General features: G+C 45.5%; 6 protein-coding genes across 9 annotated transcripts; 1 reads left to right on the top strand and 5 right to left on the bottom strand.

Moving 5' to 3' along the window:
- The first annotated feature begins 135 nt into the window (after positions 1-135).
- On the top strand, positions 136-1,562 carry ndufc2 (NADH:ubiquinone oxidoreductase subunit C2). Its single transcript, XM_057050207.1, has 3 exons — positions 136-434; positions 1,057-1,200; positions 1,383-1,562. Exons 1-3 carry the CDS (start codon positions 296-298, stop codon positions 1,430-1,432), a joined length of 333 nt encoding a protein of 110 aa, XP_056906187.1. The 5' UTR covers positions 136-295; the 3' UTR covers positions 1,433-1,562.
- Positions 1,563-1,697: 135 nt separating this feature from the next.
- Positions 1,698-2,237, bottom strand: thrsp (thyroid hormone responsive). The gene has a single exon (XM_057050206.1). It carries the CDS (start codon positions 2,179-2,181, stop codon positions 1,762-1,764), a length of 420 nt encoding a protein of 139 aa, XP_056906186.1. The 5' UTR covers positions 2,182-2,237; the 3' UTR covers positions 1,698-1,761.
- A 343-nt stretch (positions 2,238-2,580) lies between these two features.
- guca1c (guanylate cyclase activator 1C) lies at positions 2,581-4,772 on the bottom strand. Its single transcript, XM_057050203.1, has 4 exons — positions 4,488-4,772; positions 4,198-4,347; positions 3,694-3,781; positions 2,581-3,591 (listed from the first exon to the last, which is right to left on the bottom strand). Exons 1-4 carry the CDS (start codon positions 4,680-4,682, stop codon positions 3,455-3,457), a joined length of 570 nt encoding a protein of 189 aa, XP_056906183.1. The 5' UTR covers positions 4,683-4,772; the 3' UTR covers positions 2,581-3,454.
- Positions 4,773-5,434: 662 nt separating this feature from the next.
- On the bottom strand, positions 5,435-9,476 carry LOC130535252 (TPA-induced transmembrane protein). Its single transcript, XM_057050202.1, has 7 exons — positions 9,064-9,476; positions 8,632-8,709; positions 8,498-8,548; positions 8,066-8,198; positions 7,701-7,861; positions 7,366-7,436; positions 5,435-7,288 (listed from the first exon to the last, which is right to left on the bottom strand). The coding sequence occupies exons 1-7, from the start codon at positions 9,130-9,132 to the stop codon at positions 7,102-7,104; spliced, it is 750 nt and encodes a 249-aa protein (XP_056906182.1). The 5' UTR covers positions 9,133-9,476; the 3' UTR covers positions 5,435-7,101.
- A 139-nt stretch (positions 9,477-9,615) lies between these two features.
- Positions 9,616-17,663, bottom strand: zgc:153184 (uncharacterized protein LOC751652 homolog). 3 transcript variants are annotated; one of them, XR_008953071.1, is made up of 7 exons: positions 17,487-17,663; positions 12,790-12,876; positions 12,619-12,687; positions 12,272-12,328; positions 11,418-11,621; positions 10,168-11,015; positions 9,616-10,027 (listed from the first exon to the last, which is right to left on the bottom strand). XR_008953071.1 is itself a non-coding variant. In XM_057050201.1 (7 exons), the coding sequence occupies exons 3-7, from the start codon at positions 12,808-12,810 to the stop codon at positions 10,605-10,607; spliced, it is 762 nt and encodes a 253-aa protein (XP_056906181.1). In that variant the 5' UTR covers positions 12,811-12,876; positions 16,830-17,011; positions 17,487-17,663; the 3' UTR covers positions 9,616-10,604. The 3 variants fall into 3 exon arrangements, 2 of the variants coding, with proteins under 2 accessions (XP_056906181.1, XP_056906180.1); XM_057050201.1 differs by adding an exon at positions 16,830-17,011 and having other exon boundaries at positions 9,616-11,015; XM_057050200.1 differs by having other exon boundaries at positions 9,616-11,015.
- Positions 17,664-19,294: 1,631 nt separating this feature from the next.
- mlnr (motilin receptor) lies at positions 19,295-22,429 on the bottom strand. 2 transcript variants are annotated; one of them, XM_057050198.1, is made up of 3 exons: positions 21,897-22,429; positions 20,755-21,547; positions 19,295-20,069 (listed from the first exon to the last, which is right to left on the bottom strand). In XM_057050198.1, the coding sequence occupies exons 2-3, from the start codon at positions 21,536-21,538 to the stop codon at positions 19,762-19,764; spliced, it is 1,092 nt and encodes a 363-aa protein (XP_056906178.1). In that variant the 5' UTR covers positions 21,539-21,547; positions 21,897-22,429; the 3' UTR covers positions 19,295-19,761. The 2 variants fall into 2 exon arrangements, with proteins under 2 accessions (XP_056906178.1, XP_056906177.1); XM_057050197.1 differs by having other exon boundaries at positions 20,755-21,544.
- Positions 22,430-23,017: the final 588 nt, after the last annotated feature.

Here is a 23,017-nt window from a genome sequence, read left to right as displayed (position 1 = left end):
TAACTATATGAAAGGTCCAGTCTATCAATCTGTCTGTCTGCGTGCGTGCATGTGTGTGTTAATATAATATACATTAGTCTTGAGAAAATGCAATATGCTTTAGTGTTAAAACAACTTGGTTGCTAGGCGAAATACAGCTCGGAACGGAAGTTACCCTCATTTGTTTTGCCCGGATGTTCCACGGGGTTGCGCAGCATGCCCTTGACTTCCTACAAGGGGTGATCGTAAAAGAAGACACACTGAAATTTGCTCAAAATCTGAATTTAAATCTTGAACATCTTAAACATTTGTCAAAATGGTCCTTGTACCGGATGAGGGGAAGTCGCTCCCTCCACCGGGAATCGTCAACAGGACCTCGATTTGGCTGGGCGGTGTAGGCTGGTGCTCCGCTATGCTCCATAATGCCATCAACCACAGGCCGCCGCTAAAGTCAGGTTAGCACGTTTGGTACTTTTCTTCGTCTAAGTTGTCTATGATAATTTTATTTTTTGTCTCTCAGACTTTTTTTTTGCAGTTTTAATCATATTAATTGGTCTGATTTAGACAGGGTGCATGTTTTGTATAGGTGGAGCAAGACTGACACCTAAATATCTTAGCCGCTCCTGATTCTTCTGTTTAACTGTACCAAGTAGCTTATTACAATTAACATTACATTTGAAATAATGTTTTCATAAAGTTTACTATCCAGTACATTTTAGCCTGGTCTTTGCTGGAGCTTTAATTGTGTGGAATCGAGTCTAATGTACATGTTTTGCCTATAACCTTCATACGTAATATGTAAAATGTATATTTTCCAAATAGTGTATTTACAAATACTGTCTTTATTTTAAAAAGCTTTAAATCTTTTTTAATGACCAATAATATAATTATTGTTCTTTTGGGGAACATAACTCTTGTTTATAGCCAGTGATATGCAGCCTCCGGCGGTGCCTGTGTTATGGATAAAAAGACATTTTAGCCTTGTTGCTTCTTTGGTTTTGAGATTCTTTGCAGGAAAATTCATACTCTGCGGTAATTTATCCTTAAATTTTCTGTACAACCCCTTTTTTTGTTTAGGTGTTCATAGACAGGTCCTGTTGACGACCATTGGATGGTTCCTGGGCTACCAGCTTACAAAATATGCAAATTACGTGAATGCAAAACTTGATCGAGATATGATGGAGTATGTCAAACTCCATCCAGTGGATTTTCCTCCCACAGGTGAGTAACTAGTCTGTGACTCTTTGTTAACATGATTAATGTGCTATATACAGTAAATTATAAGAGTAAATAGTGCTTTCTGCTCTGCTTTTGTTTTATTATCCTGTACAAGTGTGTAACCTCTTTAAAAAACACACATTTATTTGCTTATTAAATTGTTCCTCTTTATTTTGTCTCACTAGAAAAAAAGACTTTTGCAGAGATCGTCGAGCCTTTCATTCCTGTGCGCTAAATAGTTGCAGCCACTGATGATGGGGAGAGAAACAACCTAGCAGCTCCTGGGGGTGGTCGTTCTTTCAAGTCTTTCTGTCCTTTATTGTGAGAAATATGTCTATGTAAATAAAAAGCTACTTTAAACTATATATTTTCTGCTGTGAATGACTTTTGTTCTTTTCGCAAAGAAAACCGAGCACACTGCAGTGCTGTGATGTGTTCATTTATTTAACACATGGCCCTTTAAACATAGTTTTGAGTTAATAAAGTCCACAAATGAGAGATTGGATGGCACCCCAAATTTATTCTAATTTGGAATGGGTTCATTCATTGCTAACACATTGTTTTCTAACTGGTTGCTCCAACGATGTCCATGTATTTCTCAGTGAGATGATGAGTCTTCTTGGTGAGGTCAGACAACACAGAGAAGAGTCCTTTCAGGTGGAAGTAAAAGAGAGCTTCTGGGTCTTTGCCCACGAGAGGTTCCACGCTCTTGTGAAGTGCGCCGTTCTTCATTGCTTTGTGGTTGTCGGATGAAATGAGGCCGCTCTCCATCGTGTAACTTATGGCTTTGAGCATCAGGTAGTTGTCATACAGATCTGTACATGACTCCTCCGCAGCATCACAGTCCGACTCGTCCTCAGATGGGACGTCTCGCAGCAGGCTGGGCAGCAGAATGGTCTCCTCCATGTTCCGGACGGCTGAGGCGTATCTCCTCAGAGACACGAGGAGGCTGCTTTTGTTGGGTTTCCCCTCGGCAGACTGCATTTTCCAGATGTGGTCGGCTGTAGCTGTGGGATGATGGCTGCAATGCGCAGAGGCCCAAGAATACCCTGGGGAATTTATACCCACAGGTGGGGTGATCCACCCTGTTACGCAGTCGTATCAGCCGATGCGTTTACGAGTGCTATGTGGAGTCAAATTCTTATCTGTATTTGATTTACACAACCTGCCATTATCGGCCAATGTGTGTTCATTGTGCACCAAATGTACCGCTGTCAAATCATTAACTGGTTATGGGATAAATGTTCAGTTTCATGGCCTGATTACAATATTTAGTGTGAAAATAAGCTCAATGATTAGCTTTAATAAAGAAAATATACCGGTACTCTTCATGGTTTGTAGACAATCAAATCAAGAGGGGAAAAAAACAAGATGGGACAGAATTTATTTGCATGTTTATTTTTTAAGAAAAAAATAAAAAACCTAGGTTTTTTTAAAACCTAGGTTTTTCCAAAGTACATGTGCAACACCATCATGCTTTTCATGTTTTAACATGGGACTGATGGGAGTTGGAGCAGTTTATATGAACACATCATTTACCACAATCTCAAATAGTTTATCTATGCAAACATGTAAACAGACAGCATCTCTCCAGAGTTATAGGTGCAAGTGAAACACAAACTGTGGTAGTTATGTAGTATATCAGCATATATGACAGAATATGGATGTTTTGGGTCATTCCTTCTCACAAGAGGGCGCCCCCGAGCTTTTCTATTTGTAAGTTTCATTATTGCCACGAAGCAAAAGATCACATTCAAACTTCCTTATTAACAAAAACGAAAAGAAAACAATATTTAGAAAAACGTTGCTTTGATTAAGGCAGCATTGAAACCTTAATATTAGTTTTTACTGACTGTTTAGTGTATCACTACGTGATAACCTAAATAGTTGGGTGAAAAGAAAGCCATGATAGTGCTTTATGGGATTTATAATTAATGCCATAAATGAACCTCTGCATGATTTAACCAGGAAAATAGATTTAAATGTGATTTCTTTTATGTGAAATCCACTCCCCCTCTCACAGACCTGCAAAACCAAGGGTTCCACAGGCTGTTTGCCTGGTGCCTTCACCGAGACGCTCCAAACCACCATGACCATCACGACAGATGCACCAGCGCAAGCAAGGAGAGGAGGACGATTTCACCGCCTCCCATGATCGCCGTAAACCGACAGATCGTTAAGTTCATTGTGCATGAGTTAAGGTGGGACTTGGCTCTCAATCACTCGTGTGCAACAGCCTCCTTCAGCACTGCCTCTTTCACTTTACAGTGTTCTTCTTTTGGCCTTTGATAATGATTTCAAGGACATGGGAAAGATCCATCATCTTGGTGAGCATTTCCATGATGTCCGGATGCTCTTTGGCTCCGCTGATGAACTCCTCCAGCGTCAACTCGCCTGACGACACAAAGCAGAAGAAAAAGAAACGCATCAAAATCGAGCCTGGGACAACCAAACCTACAGCAGGAGAAGGCTCGGGGCAGAAGGGGGGCTCTTTACCTTCTCCATTGACGTCTATCTTGTCATATATAAGAGTAACAATCTCCTCCGGAGGGATGTCGTACGTTCTGGTGATATCTTGAATAGCCTGACAGAAGGAGTGTAACATTTAGTTAAATATGACAGCCGCATGTAAAGGGGAAATGTTATGTATAAAACAAACACATCAGGTCCCACATTTATTATTAAGCTTGATGATAAAAAAGGAGAGGAACTACAGAACCCGATTGCTCAGTTCTTAATTCTAAATTGGAGAAAACATTTGAAGCACTCCAAGGGTATTGAACGTCTCAGAAAATGGAGCCACAGGCATATTTAGAACTCAGGTTATTTAAGAACCTGCAGGGATTAGTTGCCCAGTGTGGTTCATGACCCCATAAAGGCCAGATCAAGCTCACGGAAGAAGAGCAGATTAAATGGTTTGCTTTTTTTTTTTCCAGGGAGTTTTAATTTGGTCAGGCCCTCAATTCTGTTGGAATGTTCATATATAAAACACATTTGCACCTTAAATATGGTCTCCAGTTCATCCTTGTCGATTTTTCCATTCCCATCTTGATCAAAGAGCTTGAAGTACCACTTCAGCTTCTGGTTAATTTCTCCCTTCAATAGCAAACTTATTGCTGCAATGTACTCAACAAAGTCTATGTATCCATCCTGTGGGAAACATGAATAAATCGGATTTGAAAATCACCAAACATGTTTGTATCTGAACATGCAAATACATTTTCTTCTCTCATTATTGGTATTAGCAGCTGCATCAGTAGACCTCTAAGGAGGCCGGAGGAACTCTTTACCCCGTCCATGTCGAAAGTGTAGAAGACCTGGTCCACGTAGCTGCTGGCTTCTTCTGTCATGCCGTTCATCTCAAGGATAGTCTTGAGCTCAAACAGCGTGATGAGTCCAGAAGGAGACTCCCGCATGAATTTGGTGTACCAGTGGTGCATGTCCTCCTCCAGGATGTCGTCCATGCTGGAGCAGTGTGTTCCCATTATTCCCTCTGAGGCCTTTGGTTCAGTCTCGGGCAGAGAAGCAGCGCTGAGGTTGAGAGCGGATGAAGAGCACAGGCAGCTATGACTTACAACTGAAAGCATTTGCCACCTTAATCTGCTGCGGGGGGGGGGGGGGAGTCAAAAGAAGAGATAACCCCTTAATGAGATAAACAACACTGCACTTCTAAGAATTGCTGAACACCAAGTGGGGAGAGGTGTTGTTACGTAGGAAGCAAGACTGCAGTAAAGGAAGTCCCCTTTGTTGGTGGTGTGCGTGTTAATTATGAGCCCAAGTTAAAGCGATCTTTTCTGTTTCCATTTTAAGGACAGGAAGTGGACCACACGCAAGCATGAGACACCTAAATGACAGAAGAGGTGTTGTACTCCCAGCTGAATCTATCACTTTATTTACTTTACGGATTCTTTTCAGGACACCGTTCTAAAATAAATCAATCAACATTTATTGTAAAATGTCTAAATTCTAAGAAACTAAATTGAGATTGGAGATTTAGACCATTGTCAGGTTTCTAGCAATAATTAGATATAATTTAAAAAGATATAGATATAATTAGATAACCCTGAACAAAATGTCTTGAGAACATAAAACATAATGTTCTCAAGACATTAACAAAGTAACTTTGCCCAGGAAGTTGGATTCCCTACAGCGTGACCTTTGTGACCTTTGAGGGAATAACCATGGGGATTCCTCATCAATCCTCTTACCTCTCAACCCACAAAATGCACAGAGACCATTTTAACATTACATAAATATATGTTGATGCAATATCTAACATTTTAATTTGAAGTTTTAAAAAAAATGCACAAAGGACAGTTTTGTGTTCTGTGTAAAAAGTTATTGCATTTTATTCAACTTATATTCCCCTCCTGTTACTTCATATTTACAAATCCCCCAACGGTCTTCTTGCTTTATTTGTCTTTGGAAATATGTTTAATTTCAGCCTGAACTTGGACGCCTGTGTGATTAGTTTCGTAATATTTTCTTTGAGAATTATCCAGTAATCATCTTTTCATTACAACATGGTGATAATAAGTGGTTTCAAACACTGGCAGGCTTTGCTCAAAGATAAGCAGACAGCAGAATGGGTTAGTAACTGTTTAACCAGTGGGGCTGACCCATGACTGACCTCCAAGGATTGCTGGGACTTGAAAATGCTGTTTAAACCAAAGAGGCAATCAAAGCTGAGACCTCTTGTTTCAATAAATCTGGTATCAATACTCAAAATGGGATTTTTTTTAAAAAAGGATACCAGTGCAGACCCATGAGGTACGCCACCAACCTCCCTGCTGCCCCGTGTCATGGCACATGGGTCGTCGAAGCTGCCAATGGATTTGTGAAATGTTTGAACAGGAAAAAAAAGTATCAGAGAGCAGCCGAGGTCAGCTGACCAGACAGACCCAGAAATCCAATATAACAACTCAAAAGGACAGATTTCTTTGGCTTAACCACCGGTAGAGAGATAAGATTTAAGGTCTCAGCTCTCTTGGATGTGCTTCTGCTTAAGCTTGACCCTTTGACCGACACGTGACAACCGCACAATCAAGTTTGTTATGACAAGTTTCCCCTTTTCTGTGAGAGAAAGAAGCCCAACATGACAACATTTTTCCGTTACCATAAAAGATTTAAGCATTGAGCAGAACTGGAGCCCATTTACACAACATAGTGGTCTAGTTATTCTAGAATTTATGATAAAATGTACATCTTCGGTTAGTCAAAGCAAAAAGTCTCCTTCTGCTGTGAGAAGTACGTTTTTCCAGGTGATAATCGTGTTATTGATCACTACTAAATGCAACCACTCGTAAATATGGACGGAAGGGATCAGATTTTTCAGAGCTTCCTTGTTTTTGTGCAGTAAAATTTCGGAAGAACATTTTGTGAAACGCAAATAACACCTGGAAAAGGAAAATATTAGCACTGGTATGCAAATGTAAATAGCTGTTTATGTTAAAAACTCTGGCTGCAGTTGTGGTGTTACAGAGTCCAGCAGGAATCACTATTATACTCCTGAAATAAATATTCCCTTAATGTTGCCAGCCTTCCCAATCACACAAAAGTGAATCTCAAATGGAATATTTGATGACAGCATGAGAAGAGGCCTTACTGGCGTTGTGCCCCTCAGGCAAAGGTTCAATTCAGCTTGCAAATAGCTTAACAGTCTTCAGAGTTTGATAAGAGCACACAGCCCGAGGGGGCGAGGCTCCGTCCGACTGTGGCAGCATCTCCTGCGGTAAATGCAGCAGGTCTGCAGACACACGAGTGCACGGAGGCTGAGAGATCACAGAGAGACTCTCGCTTTCAGGCAGGAGAGGTTTGGTGCCTCGGTTCAACGGCAGAACAAGCAGAAAAAGTGCGGCGCCCTGATTCTCCACTCTGTTTGCCGACACTTTCTCATCAGTGTCTCTAAAACATCCGCAAGGAATCTGGAGCGATGTACAGCGGCTGGGCCGGATCCGCTTCCTGGTCGTAGAGAAACTGTCTGAAAACGTTGAAGACCATTTCTCTGCTCAGCGTGAAGTTTCTCAGCCAATCCTTCTCCTCCTCCGGGATGAGGAACTTCAGATGGTAGTCGGCGACGACCGAGCCATTTCTGCGGTGAAGCGGACGCCAACCGTCAGAGGCGGAAGAGGAAAAGTGGCCAAACTCAGAGTCTGAAGGCAGATTTACCTGAAGGCGTTTATAGAAGCGTGAGAGAAATACCGTCCCAGGGCAGGCGAGGACGTGTAGACACCAGCAACCTGAGAGAGGCAGGTAGAAACGTGCATGAAAAGCAAACAGACACTTAACTGGGAGCTGGTGCAAAACCAGCTACGTAGCAAAGCTCAACAAAGTCAAAGCAGCCAATTGTTTCTGGTTTGTTGGAAGCAGTTGAGCACAACAGTACTGCACACACACACACACACAAACCATCTTTTTGTAGGCAACGACATTAATCTGAAGGCTTAATAACAGTAAAATACTGGGTTATTCAACTGAATATGGATAATGATGAGTTAAAAAACCTTTTCTTGAAGACTGGCAGCAAGAAATTGGCTCTTATTGGAGGACATGTTGAATAGATCGTCTGTGAAGACCTGATTGGGCAGTTCAAAACTCCCGTTGTGGTACAGAGGAAGTTTAAACAGCGACGGGTCAAATTTCTCATCCTCGTCTTCGTGGATAGCTGTTCAGAAAAGTAACATGAAAGAGTGACGGCGCTGTTGAAAAACAGTTATCTGTAACTTTTTTAGCTTATATCAGACTTGCTATAATACTTCAACCGATTATAGGAACTCACAGCAAATGTTAGGTAAAGTTCACTAAATAGACATCTAAATATGTGAAATTGTGGCCTTCAGTAACACTGCTGCAACCCTCCCAAGCTTACCTGCACACACAGCTAAAGCTACTAGAATGACAGCAATGATGAGGACAAAGATGAAGATGATGATCATCCATAGTCGAACCTTCCAAAAAACCACCTCATTCAGCTCCCTCTTTATCCTACACACCGAAGTTTCCTGTAAGCAACACAAAACAAGTCGTAATCAGGGACGTTTGACTGATCCTGCAACAATTTTTACTTAAATAACATTAATTAACTTGTGCAAACAAAGAATGAGAGAGACCTATTGGGACTTACACCTATAGTATAGTTTACATACTGCCAGCCCCTTGGCTGTGATCTACGGAAAAGTTCAAAGTCTGTCTGGAATCTGGAATTTAATCATCTGTTCTTTGGCCCACTGGCAAAATTTCCTGAAGATTTTATTAAAACTGTTCAGAACAATGAAAAGGTCAACAGAAGGAAGCGTGAAACCTCCTGAGGAGTGGATGTCTGACTGGCTGGACCGCCGTTCTGGGGCGTCGTCTGGAGGATGAGACGAGAGCAGACAGGTGATCCAATGATCCACACACCAAACACACCAAAGAGAAACAGAAAGCAAAGTTCACCAGAGTCGACAGCAGTCCGTCTCCCTCCGAGGCGTCGGGGAGGCTGACCGTCACATCCTCTCCATTACTTGTTGGTCCCTAGATATCAGATATTATTAGAAATATTAGAAGACACCCAACGTTTTGATTTATTCATTCATTGGTTTAATGGGGATAATGACACAGGCATTAACCAGACTTTCAGTCTAATCTCAGTTACTAAACCTGAAGGCTTTGTTTTCCCTTCTTTTTGGGATTTAAGCTCTGTTAAAACTGTCTGTAAAGCAGCTGAAATCCCAACGATGTCCATTGTTTCCCACTGAGCCTGAGAAAGTCCCTCGGCCCGCACCTCCGGACGTCCTGCACGTTCACAAGTTCAGCAACTTTTTTCCCCCCCTCTGAGCAGTGGAAAAGTTTAAAGTTCAAGCAGGAATGAAGCCAACTCGGACTTACTCTGTCCCCGGAGAAATGCGTCCCTCCATTGCCGTCCGCCGTCCCGATGTCCTGCAATTCCACGTCCATGAAGGCAAAGTTGACGTCTCCACCCGGAAGTGTCGCTCGAACTTCTCAAGAACTTCAGACTTCTTTAGTTTGTTTTAGAACAAACCTTGGTCAGAAACCTTCCCGCTGTGGTTCAGATCCTCAAAACAAAGGATCGTTTGGCGAATTTATCCCTCTTTTTTGTCCTGGGAGCTTTTGGTTGTAGGAAAAAAAGACATTTGCGCTGCGCGCGCCGCCCAGGTGAGCTTTCCTCGAGACCCGTCCGGCTGACGTCGCAGGGAGGCGACGTTCGCTTCAGGAGGGAAGTTTCTCCACATTAGTTCCAGTAATTTGTTTAATCAGAATAAATAAAGAGAATCCTCAATTAGTCGTAGTGGTTCCAGTTAGGCTACCACATCTTATTTCTACTCCTTGATTCTAAATAAACAGGTGAATTTATTTATGCTATTTTTTTTAAAGTTGTTAAATCTCACACAGGCTTACAAGAACCTCATTTTAGTCTAATGGGAGTGATTACACGTTTAATTTCAAGCAGAATCAACATTACAAAATACAAAGGTACACCTCAGAGAACATTACCAAATTTCATGGCGAATACAACTAATGTGAATAAATATGAAGCATTATAAAAATCACTTTTAATCAGCTGCCTGAACTGGATGAGCAACCTTGTGAACTCACACCGATGGTTTCTGGTCAAACCAGGGGGCAGGTCATGGGATGGGTCCACACCAGTGTGGTATCAGCATGAATCTTACCAGGGACAAGGCCACATGGTGCATCGCATGATGCTTCTGTATTCTGCCCTTCATGACACAGGAGGAACGGAATTGTCACAAATCACCAATTGAGTCAAGTTTGGCTGAAGATTGTGTGATACAGTGGAGGAATGTGATGCATTTCCTGTCAGATCTAGCTGCACCGCTTTGCATGTTAACCACAGGGGCTATATATTTTCAAGCTCTCTCCCCAGTGATTTCAGAACTGAAGAAGCCTTCTGGGTAGAAGGCGAAACGTCTTCAAGAGAAGAAACCCAGTCCAGTTGACAGAGAAAACTACCTTGGGTTTGCATGTTAACGTTTCATGTGTATGTGAACCTACCTAAGCTGCTTCACAGTAGCGCTGCCATCTACTCATTTTGTAGCTGACAAAATAAAGACAAGCAGAGCTGCAGTCCGAAGGAAGACCAGAACAAATCTAAACGTGTGTTATGGAATGATGGCAAAACATCAGCTGACCTTGTTTTGAACTTAACCTCAGATCCGATGTCACGTTGGTTGAATTTGCATTAGTCTCATTGAGTAGACCTCAGATATTATGACATAAATATGACTCTGACTGATGCTGCAACAATCCAGATGTCTTGTTAACAGCTCTCTCTTATAAGCCTCCAGTGTTTATGTGGACATAAACCACAGACTTTATTGAAATGTTGTTTTCTGAAAGGATGGAATAACTTAAATATAGAATTCTCTCTCACGCCCACACGCGGATCACATTTGGCTAGTATCTGCTTGCTGTTCCTCTTCAGCCTTTTCTTCCCGCCTCTCTTCAACACCTCCTATCCCCCCAGTGGGGGACGGCTCTGAAACCTGTTCCTCGTCTATAGTCTTCAAGTTCTGTGTTTGTTCATCCTCCCGCTCCTCTTCCAAATCCCTCCTGTCGTCCGGGTCGGCATTTTCGACCTTGTCCTGTGTTTGTGCACAGTCCCTGTCCTCTTCAGCCTCTAGGATTCTGGCTTCCTCTGCGGGGCTGACAAGACCCTGTTCTGCTTCCCCATTTTCTGTTGGCCTGAACAGTTCACACGGGAACAGAGCGAGTGCAAAGGCGCCGTCCTCCTCTCCAGCCGACCTCCTGTGCGGTCTGGTGGGCGGGCGCCTCTTGAACGACAGCCGCGCACGAGACTGTGTGGGGGAAATAAACACGTTTGAGAGGCATCAGGAACCACAGTCAAATGTAAAACAGGAAGGCTCCAATACGCCAGGTGTTTTTAGCATATATGCGTGAGAACACAGAACAAGATGGTGCCTCGGGAGTGGAATTAGTCTAAAGGGATTAGGTGCTCAATCCCCCTGGCAGCAGCATTCATGCAGCACGGGGGCATCTTGCACCGGCTTATCCAAGGCCTGCTTAAACGGGAGATACAGGACACCCATGCAGACATGCGTCAGTGGAGATGGAGACCATGTGTCCGGTCGTCATGTCAGAGCCAGAAACATGTCAGCGTTACTGCACACTGAAATAAACTCATCTGTTTGTTTTGGTGCTTCTGAAGCTAATGTGGAGCGTTGCGTTAGCGCCTTTACCTTATTGATGCTTGGCAGTGGGGTGGCTACAGGTGGGGTGTCGAAGACAGCAGGTTCCTCCTCCTCGGTGGAAAACGGCGGTGGCTGCAGGGTGGGGCTCGGTGGCCCGCAGGATGTGGTTGGAGCCAGCGGTGCTGGTTGGAGCTTCACCTCGGAGTTTTTGGATGCAGGCAGCAGAGCCGTCGGCGACAGAGCAAGGTTGGCCTGCAGGGGGAAAAGGGAGATCCTGAAGCCTGGGAAATATGTTTGTCTGGGACATTCTGTTCTTCACAACGTCAACATAAATACAATCGAGCTGACAGCGGTTTTAAAAAGTGATATTATGTAAATAAAAGACACAAGAGGAGCATTTGTCACCTGTCAACTTCCTAACTTTGAATAACCCCTTGAGTCTTTAAGAACAGCATATGCGTTACTCAGCCGATCTAATCTACGATCGGGCGATTTAATTTAAAAGAGTGTCCACCAGTCTGCTGGATAACAGTTGTGGATCCTACCTGCACAGGAGAGAAGAGGAAAAGAGAGAAGCGGCAGCCTTTCTGTCCCATGGCTGCCCACCTTGTGAGTGGCTAACTAAAAGAAGGACGGCGGTCAGAGTTGGAGTTGGAGCCTCAGCAGAGGCTGTGGACAGTCCATGATCCAATTAGATCATTAATCTGAGCTGATTGTGGCTTTGGGGGACAAAGCTCTTTCCCTTCAGCCTCAGTATGCAAGCAGCGGAGGCACCAGCGCCAGATGGACACAAGGGGGCAGTAATGCTCCAGATATCTGCAGCTCCCGACTGTTCGAGGACTTTTTCGCCACTGTCTTCTCTCTGTTCCTCGGTGTTTGTGTTCTATCTAAAGTGGACCTACCTGCAGTTTCCCGATGATGGGCGAGCTCTTCAGCTTGATTTTGAATGGTTTTGTTTTCTGGAAGAGATCAAGATCACATAATGAATATGTTTGAAAGACAGAAATGAGAATATTTAAGTTAAGTTGTCAGTCCACTGGAATGAGAACAGCCTATAATAAACATTCCCATGCTTTAAACAGAAGGTAAAAGATAGATATTTATATGTATGTATCCTAAATTTGGCAACATTCCTCCCATGATGTTGTAAGGTTGTAATTAAAAAGCAAAGTAAACAAACCACGTCTGGGTACATTCTGTGGTTCTGAGAGGAAACTGACGTTCTTATAAACACAAACTGACAACTCACGTCTGATTCCTCATTATCTTTCTGATTCTGGAACTTTAGGGAAGACGTGGATCTTCTTTGGAAGGGCAACTGCAAAGAAATCAGAGGAGCAGTTAGAAATAAGCTCTTCACTCAAAATCTCTGCACGTGATTAAAACAACCTGTTAAAAAAGAGTGAATACAGTCGTGTACCCCGTTATTAGTGGTTGTCATCGGGAGAATATGACCTTTGAGCCTTCCAGCCAGCTCAGCCACAGATGGCTTGGATGGAGAATCTTTCTGCAATGAAAAACACTAATAATAACACACTCAATACACCCAAAGCGGAGATGGTTTGTGTTTTTGGTGGTGTGAAAATGGAACCGGCACTATGTAGGTTAGTGACACACTGAGCAGCAGACGCTGCATGAAGAGGGTTCTCGTCAGGATGAAGGGAAGAAGGAGATGTTTGATAGTAAGGAGTTTCATTTCCCCCGCAGTCAGCTTGAGAAACACCACAGGGAGGGTGGATGTGCTGCCGTCGTCTCTAATGTGTGTTTTGTGAGTTAGGACACAGGAAGTGAGGCCCTGTCTGCAGCTGTTCCCCATCAGGCTGCAGGCGGACACCGGAGGGACCTGTCCTTGCTGCACTCTTATCGTTTCTTGGCCACTTTTCCTTTAGTCTCTCCCACTTTTCCCAAGCTGATAGTGGCGGTTCCCTCCTTCCCGCTGCGCCCTGATGATTCACGCCATGCATCCGTGGGCTGTGAGACGTTGAGTGCAGACTGATTCCTTTTGCTTTTCATAGCAAACATCCACCGCGCTTCACATGTACGCACATTCCACCATTTAATGACACAAGTTTCCCTTTTTTTCCTCATGACCTCACCATGTAGTTCCCCCCACCCCACCCAGGCTGCAGCGTTCGCTACGACCCACAGTCAACACGTCTCTGGCTGGCATTTTGTGTCCTAATCCACTTTTTCCCGAGTTTAGTTTCTCATCCCTTTTTTTAAAAAAAAAGTCCTCATCAGCGACGACCCACACGAGCTTGTAACCTCTGATTGTTTCACTCTTTCCTGTGCTTCATAAAACAAACTCCTCGTTTTGAGCCCCAATTCTCCGCACAACAGCACAGGCAAAGGAAGCGGCGCCTCCTTTTAATCAGTTGGGGTCAAAAACAGAAATCTTTTTTCTTACTGTTGGCCATTGTTCATCTTTATGGGCATATCTGAGGTCACGCTGGAGAAATGAGCGGCCCGCCCTTACATGTACAGTTCCATCTGATTTCAGCCAGTAGCTTTAACAACATAAACTTTAGAGACCTTAGTTCACACTCGTGTGTACACTTAAGCAAAAAATTCTTGTCTCACGTTCACGTTTTGCCGTGTTAAGCAACTCTTTTTCACGGTCAACCCTTTGAAACATGTCACTGTTTTATTTCAGAAAGCCACACTGGCACGTAGACGATTGCATACATATGTTTAAGTCAGCTGGGACCCCTCAGCTCTGTGGAACACTGGGAAACTTTACTTTCCTGCAGGGGCGAGCAAGAGGAGCTCTATATTTGGGGATGAAGTCCTGGGAAAATGCTTCGGAGCTGCGCGGGGAGCCCGAATCACAGCTCCTAAGAGAGCCTGACCCTGGACATGTTGTTAGACCACATCTGAAACATCCCCTCATCTAGTACACAGAGAACCTAAACAAAGAAGGCATTAAAAAAAAAAAAAACACGGCTTCAGTTCTCACCTCAGCCAGGTGATCGAGGCTCCTGAATAAAATCTAGTCTGCACATAGAGAGCTGCAGCACCAAAACACTGAGAAGATCTATGCCGCGATAAAACACACATTTAAAACACATCACCATATATATGTTAAAAGCCACAGGCCTGTTGGGAATTTCTGGCCGGGTTATAATTAGACATAATGATTAGTTTGCAGTGTGGACCACAGACAATGAGAGACAACAGAGGACATGTCAGTTGTCCCCTGCTGATAACACTTATGTACAGTTTATCATTATGTTACACGCATCAGAGGTTAAACTTTAAGTTCCAACCAGTCTTGATTACAGCAGGCAGCTCATCAACACTTGTAAAATAGACCTCATAGAGCTGTGCACAACATTAAACCCCCCCTTGTTTTAGTTTAGTTTGGTTGAATCTTCCTCTCCTGACTGTGGACGGAGACACGAGGTTCGCAGTGTGACCAGCAGACGTGAAAGCGGAACACAGAGACAAACAGGGCACATAAAGCCTGCTGTTGTCTCGTCCTGCTTCATAGTTCCTCAGGAAAAAAACCGAAAAACACATGATCTCGGTCTCAGTAAACCACGGTGAACCCGGCCGTATCTGCTCGGACAGCAGCGGTTCACTGACTGAGACGTGGGGAGACGTCGCCCTTCCTGCAGGTGCTGGTGAAGCTCACGCAGAGCAATGTGATGGAGCAATGAACCCAGCCGGAGCAGCGGCTCCAGCAGAGGCCACTCCAGTCAGCACCTCCTTTCCTGACCAGGAGACGGGACGCAGACGGGCACCTTTCAGTTCTCGGCTTGTCCGGGGAAAAGTGATGCGGTGTTGGGAGCGAGCCTGGTTCCACACACCTCACTTTTCCACCACCCTCTCTGCCAGGACATCGGGGTTTTATTACGTATGAGAAAGTCCGAGACATGACACACGTGCGCTGCGGCAGCAGCACAGTTCTGGACTTGAGGAACGGGGGTGTGACACCGATGCTGACAAATCTGCCTTCTCCTGGTTTCAATTATCACGGGCTGGTTTTTACACAGGAGATCCAGTGTGTTGCGCTCTGAGAGTCGTCGGTTCTCAGATGAAAAGCTGGACGTTCAGTATCTTGTGTGTTTTCGTGAAAGGGCGCAGATGTGTGTGACAGTGCGACGTTCTCCCTTCCAAGTCATTCCAGACAAGTCTCACATCTGAAACACTGGTGCTGCAGAGGCGGCAGACTCATGGGCGACGTCAGAGGGTTCCACTCAGCTCACATGTATTCCACTCATGACATAACAGCTTTAAACACAGCAGCAGGCGTGGTTTTATTTTATGTTTCGTTCAAAGACTGCACTGTCCTCCCCATTATCCTCTCTGCCGTGCCCACCCAGACTACCTCTCCAGCACACACGGAACTCCGGTCTGAAGCTTGGGGTCTGGCGCGACCTCGTCCCTGATAACGGGGCACAACGACAGCAACAGCCACGTTCGAGCTTTTAAAAATATCGCCTGATCAAACTATAATGATCAACTTACAGATAACTCCGTTGGGGTTTATGACAATAAATATAACAAAAGGAAAGGCCGAGCCAGCTAACTCATTAGCTAACATCTGGCTGGAGTTCCTGTGTTATTGGTCTCTTAACCTGACTGTAAATTACATAATAAATGTGCACGCCATATGGTTGACAAAGCAATGGCTCAGCCCCCCACCCAAACACTGCGGTTTTGTTTTTTCCATCAAAGACAAAAACACCACCCATCCAACAGTCCTACACACTCATTCAAAAGGAGGCACAAACACACACACACACACACACACACACACACACACACACACACACACACACAAAATTGATAGTTTCAGCACTTTGCCAGGGGAAACACCAGGTTTCAGAATGACCGCGTGCCACAGGAGGATCAGCTGATGGACGCCAAGGAAGATCTCACCCTGCAGTGACCCGTCGTGATCTTTGGAGAGACAGAGCAGCTGGAGTGACTGCAGGAGGAACACGACTGACTTTAAGACGCCCAATTTCGCACCATTTCAAACGGTCAATTTTCAGAGGATTTCAAGGGGCGAGGACGGAAAAGTACCGTGTCCATTTTATACCTCCTGTTTATTTACAGGAGACAGGAAATGAGAAGTAAATTATGACATCAGCAGCAGTGACACACCCACGCACGACCAGCCAACACTGGCACGACTGCTCAGGTCTTTCCACATGTGGATGAAGCTCCCCAACATCTGCAACATCCAGCCTGAACTGCTGTCACCCATTTCTGATTTCCTCTGAGTACTTCTCATTTCATCTTAATTTTGGCATCAGGGAAGGAAGCATGAGGTCTGTGCGAGCTAGAGTAAGTATGAAAGTAGTTCTGTGGCAAATTACTAATGTGCTCCCTCACGTGCTTCGGGGGGAAAATGGGTGTTTCTCTTCCCTTTTGCCACATGACATTAAATCCTTGAGAGTGATGTAAAAGGTCTGAGGGAACAGCTTGTTTTTCAGGGAGGAGGCCACAAACCTGCGAGGGAATCCACCGGGAAAAACACGTGAGGAGATATTTGGACAGGCCTCCGAGTCCGACTTCACTCAGGCGTGAGTGGTCGGAGATGGAAAGAGATGTGCGGGTTTGTCAGCTGAGGGGCCGAATGGGCGGAAAATAGTTGATAATCATCCAGATTACACGGAAATGCAGAAGACAGACTGGAAAAGGGTGGAAATATCACAGTTATCACAGAAACTGCATGGAGGGTCGGACCGAGAAGAGGTCAAATAACCTGTGTGTGTGTGTGTGTGTGTGTGTGTGTGTGTGTGTGTGTGTGTGTGTGTGTGTGTGTGTGACAGGGAGAGAGAGATACTGAGTAATGTAGAAAAGTTTGCTCAGTAAAAGTGCATTTGTGTGCTATTGGTTAGACAGTTCAGCTCATCGCTCGAGGAATGTATCTCACAGATTAATATCACCACCGTTGATTTAAAGCCCCACAGATAATTAAACCCCCCCACAGTTGATTAAAAGCCCCAGCGATGATTAAAAACACCGCGCTGGTTCGGCTTCAGCCGCACATGGCTGCACTAAACCACATCAGGTAGGAAAGGACGCGTCTGCATGAGTGGCATGACGGTATCAGGCTATAAAAGAAGAACCACGACATTGAGAATCATCTGCAGGATCTGTTACCTCCATCCTGGTGAAGGCGTTTGTCGCTGCGCCTGTGGGACAGTGAAACTCCCGGGAAGTTGCGAGGAGCCGGAGGAGCGCAGCGCGGCCAGAGGAGCGCACTGTGTTTGCGTTTCTATGGAGGAGTCCGAGAGGGAGGAGGACGCAATTTTAACACGCTGCAGCCCTCCTCCCTCCCAAACACTGTCACTTAAGTTCAGTAAAAGGGGGGGGGGGGGGGGGGGGGGGGGGGGGCGCTTCTGCCGCAGACTTTCAAAATAAAACTCAAACGCGTCTTTAAAGTAGTTTAAATTGAATTCAATCTGTATCATCAGCGTGATTCTACTGTAAAAGCCTGTCTGACAAAGGTGTGGACCACATGTTGCATAGCCTGGCAGGTATTACTGTATGAAGAACGTTTCCGCATACTAACTTGTGCAAACCAAAAGAAAAAGCAAATTGCGGATTTTCTTCTGTGGAGTTAAAGCATTTTGCATGTTTACCCTGGTTTCCCTTTATTCTGACCATCTCTTGACATTAGTTAGCCCAAGCAGAGAAATGTCAACCTGACTGAAAGTCAGAACGACTGAAATTAGATGATTGGATTTGCAAATTTAACAGCAGTTTTTACTCTTACACGAAGAGGTAACGCAGCTTTGCGTTTGCAAAATAGGCCAGGGAATGAGATGAAACCAGAGGCCAAAACACTTTGAGGATCTACTTAAAATTTAATGCTAGATATTAACGCGTTTACGCTCCTCAAATCACGACTCTCTGGCACCCCCACCTGGTGACCAGAGTAATAGATTGAAATGTTGTTTTGGTTTTTTTTTAAATTAAGCTTTTGTGTCAGAAAACATGAATATCCCAGTATATAAAAACCTGAAAATGTTGTATTACCTAATATTGTATTAACAGCTGAAAGCGCATTGAAAATATAAGACCGTTCCCATATCTTTTCTCATGTGCTTCACAGGCAGAAAACTTTTCTAGATGCACATTTCCCCCCCAGGAAATTGTTGCACAATAAGCAGCTATCTCAAATAAAGAGCACCGAGAGACGGACTGACCGAACTATTTATTTTCAGAGCTAAATAATTTGAGGCGGTGTGAGGGGAGCCTGAGGAAGGTGTTGGCAGCTCTGCGTGAGCCGCTTGCAGACATTTTTGTTATCGGCAACGAAAATAACCAACGGAGGAATTTGTGCTGCCAGCAGATCTGTCTTTGTGTGCAGGACATAAACACGGCTTTGACAGAGACAAATTTCGGCAAACCCCGCCTTGGAAAACATGGATAAATCCCGACTAAAGGTCCAACTCAGAAAGGCCTATGCAAACTAAAACTCTCCGGAGAATCATCAGCGTCGGTGTGTCAAAGGTCCCGTGACGCCACTTTTTTAGTTTATTTTGTCGATATGCAAATTTGAAAAGCAAAAAACCCATCAATGCATTTCTTACTAGAGGAAACATACTCGCTCAAACATACTCGAACGATCTCCAACATGAGAACACACAATTTGGGCCGCGACCTTCTTGCCCTTCCTTGTCCGATGATCAAAAACTTGGCAGCAAAGAGAACTTCTGCGGAAAGATGCAGGTGGAAGCAATGAAAGCAATGGCAACATAATGCCCCGTTCCTCTTTGAAGTCCTCCCAGAGTGGCCTTTAATCTGAACGTGAGGGCGTGGGGACGTCGGCTGCTGCGTAAATCTAACACAGGCCCTCAGTAATACAATAGCGGCGTCAGCTTATATGTGGTGGCTGACACGTAGGCAGGCGGGACTCCTTCAGGCTCAGCTGGCCTCGCATCAGATACACAGAATACAGCTACTCCATTTTCACAATCATTTTTTAATCAACTTAATGTTCCACATATTGTCTTGGGAGACAGTCGGAACCACCCCCAAAACACACACATACACACACCCACACACCCTTCCACATCTGAGTAATTAGTGGCCCACAGATAATAGGTTTGCGTGATTTATAAGAACAAACAGTACGGCAAAATGCTCCTGATATATTAAATAAAATCAGTTCCATCACACTAGTGGCAAACAGGCTGCTGTCGTTAATAAAGAGGCTCATTAGCGGCTGATAAATGAGCATAAACGTGATCTAAATGGTGCGTGTGCGTAATCAACCCTGCAGCAGAGAGAAGTAACGATGGAGGATTGACTCAAACGTCTCTCAAAAAAGAGAGGGAGGAATCTCCTCTAAATTTAAACTGGGATTCTGTTCTGATTTGGAATTCAAGTCCAGTTGAACCGCAGCCCACCCACCCCGTTCTGGAGCCCCTCAGACGCCCGTCAGGCTTTCGTCCAGGGTGGGGTTGTGGTCAATCATGGAAAACTGCCCCTGGCCTCGGTGGGCTGGTTTGGGTCTCTGATGGAGCAGGAAGAGGCGTTTGGCGGCGGCTCTGTACTTCCGTGACATCAGGTTGTAGACGACGGGGTTGATGGAAGCGCTGAGGTAGCAGAGCACCATGGAGGCCATGTTGAAGTTCTGGCTCAGCATGGCCGTGTCGTAGTCGTCCACCTGGGCAAACAGGTTCCTGCCGATGTGATAGGGCAGCCAGCAGATGATAAAGGCCAGCACCACCACCACTGGCAGGGAAACACATGGGGAAAAGGAGTGCTCATTAGAGGGTGACATTTATCAACTGGACAATTTCAGCCTTTTTATTTGCCCCCTTCCTGTAACTGTAAGTGATCTGAGGCCGTGCACGCCTGAACCCCATTATTACGCGCGCAGGTTAGTGAGCTCATTTCAATTTGACAACACAAGTTAATGATAATGCAGCTAAAGACAAAATACTGGTGCTCCAGCCGAGACATGCGGCAGTGGAAGGTTAAAAAAAACTTCATTAGGGAGCATGGATGGAGCCAATTTGATCCAACAGGCGTGCGCGCCGGCACAGCGGCTCCGCTGATGGACGTTATTAATATCCTGACGGATGACATATTTGGTCAGCAGAGTTTCCTGCAGAAAACACAAACGCTGCTAATTTGGCCAAACGGAAGGAAAGTTAGCGACAAAGGCTGAATAATTCAGCGGCCGCGGCCGCGGCAGCGGCGCGCGTCCTCGCTTATTCTTGTTTGCTGCATCAATCAAACCGTGACAGAGTGAAGCGGGAAGGGAAAGGGGACTGGAAGTTTCTGCTGAGGAGTGGAGGAATGTGTCAGCCTGTTTGTTTTTCCTCAGTAACAATGGCGAGCGGCTGACGGGGCAAACAGCCCGAGTTTCTGCTGTTGGAGTTCTCATCATTCCTGGATCTAATTTCACACTCACCCAGGATTTTCACGGTCTGCCGGTGCGACCTCTCACGGGCCAGAGCGCAGGGACCTTGCAGGTCGTTCTTGCTTTTCCACAGCTTGCACCCGATGGAACCGTAGAGGAAGATGAGGCACAGCATGGGGCAGAAGAAGTAGGTGGTGGACACCCAGATCATGATGTGCAGCTTGCCGGAGCTGATGGCGTAGCCGGTGTGCTTGCACTGCCCCGTGTTGTAGTCGGGGTGCGTTTCGTTGTCGTACTCCACTCCAACCAGGAAGAGAGTGGGAGCCGCGGAGAGCAGGGCGAAGCACCACAGCGCCAGGATGATGTACTGGACCCTGCGTCTGGTCACCATCACCTTGCTCCTGAGGGGGAAGCTGATGGCCAGGTAGCGCTCGATACTCAGGGCCGTGATGTGGAGGATGGTGGCCGAGGTGCAGCCTTCGAAGATGTAGTGATAGAGGCGGCACACGGCTTCGCCGAACAGCCACGGCACGTACTTCCACAGGCGGTAGAGGTCAAAGGGCAGGCAGAGGAAGATGACGAGGTCGGACACGGCCATGCTGGACAGGTAGAGGTTGGTGGTGGTTTTCATGTCCTTGAAATACTGGATGATGAGGATGGTCATGGTGTTGCCAGTCACGCCAACGATGAAGATGAGGATGCAGATGACCGTGACGGGGATGAGGGTGGACGTGGGGAACAGGGAGCCCTCGTAGTGGTGGTCGTCCGTGGCGTACTGGTCCATGGTGTCTGCTGCAGCAGCATGGAGGTCCACCTGGGGTCTGGTCCAGGGCATTCTAACCTGCTGGGGGAGGGGGGGGCATTTAGGTCACTGCAGAACCTCACCTGTGTTGCAGCGTCACACTTCAAAATGAACCTCGCACTAAATTTAAACTGGGAATGCCCCTGCTTTATTTTTTCCAAGTTTATCTGCGGTCAGTCAGGAGTTTTCCCCTCTTCCATCTACTACAAATGGAATAAAAACCAAAGACGGGGTGGAGGAACATCTACAAACAACAGTCGCTCGTCAGTCACAATTCAAAAAAAGGAAAAAAAGAAGCTAAATCAATGGAGCAAATTGTCTCAATTCAATCTGAAATAATATTTCCAGGATGAAAACATACGTATAAAAAGACGACTGTACGCGACCTTACCGTCGGTCTCTCGTTGCCTCGCACGTGTGATGACGAAGGGCGACAGCGAGCGTCTGATGAAGCTGCTGGATCGCTCCCCGGTGCTCAGCGACACTGATGAGAGACGCGGGAGGAGAGCACCTCCTCCACAGCCCCCAGAGGAGTCAGGGAGACCAAACAAGGTTATCTGTCCTCTCTGGGTGTCTTTCTATTGATCCTCATAATCCAATGATGCCGAGACCGTGGACACTGATGGGATAATGAGGACGGAAGATGATCTGGGCCGTCCCCTCTGAATAAATGCAGATGTAGAGCATCACCTGGGCCGGGCACAGAACTCGGCTTGTTTGCCATCTGGAAGTCATCAGTGAAAAATGAGTCGCGTGTTTGCTCAAGCCCCACCTGAGTCTCCCTTTTGGCTTCATCACTCTTCACACCCAGCGGCTCATCTCCTCCTCCTCATCCTCAGCCTACCCGTCAGGCCTGTTATAAACCACATTTCAACACGTTTTGTTGGAGCGTTGTGTCTTTTTAAGAGGGCAAAAAAATATACATTAAATATACCCCCACCCTCCTCCCCGCTTCGTATTTAGCCAAGGTTGTGGTTCAAATATGTTTTTAGGATGAAAATAAAGGTTAATCTTTCTCAATCTGGGAGAAAGAAAGGAACAAAAGGAGGATCAAGTGGATGATCGCTTGCACAGATGAGCCTGAAAGAAGCTGCAGGTTGAGTTCCTGATCAACAGGTTGATCCGATTTCAGCTCCAAAGATGGATGACTGAAGCCTGGGCGACCTGCTGGGCGACCTGCTGGGCGACCTGCTGGGCGACCCGCCGGGCGACCACTGCTGCATCACTCCGACTGGATCAGGACGTTTACATCAGAAACAACTTTTTAGAATTCATTTTTTTGCTTTTGAACTAAAAGTGACCTTGTCGCAGATCCGGTCCTGCGGTCACGGTCGCACTATATTTGCCCATTTAGGGTTTTTTTTTTTTTTTTTTTTAAATCACTGGCTGAAATGAAACTGGTTGATTCAAGGCTTTTGTCTCCTTCCTCCTCCAGTACAACAGACCCAGTATGTGTGTAAAAGGTCCAGTGGGAATGTTTTGATTCTGCGGCCATTATTACACTTTGTTTGA

The sequence above is a fragment of the Takifugu flavidus genome, chromosome 12 (genome assembly GCF_003711565.1).
Source record: "Takifugu flavidus isolate HTHZ2018 chromosome 12, ASM371156v2, whole genome shotgun sequence".
Classification (NCBI taxonomy): domain Eukaryota; kingdom Metazoa; phylum Chordata; class Actinopteri; order Tetraodontiformes; family Tetraodontidae; genus Takifugu; species Takifugu flavidus.
Note: the sequence above shows the minus strand (reverse complement) of the source record. Positions and strands in the feature narration are given on the sequence as shown.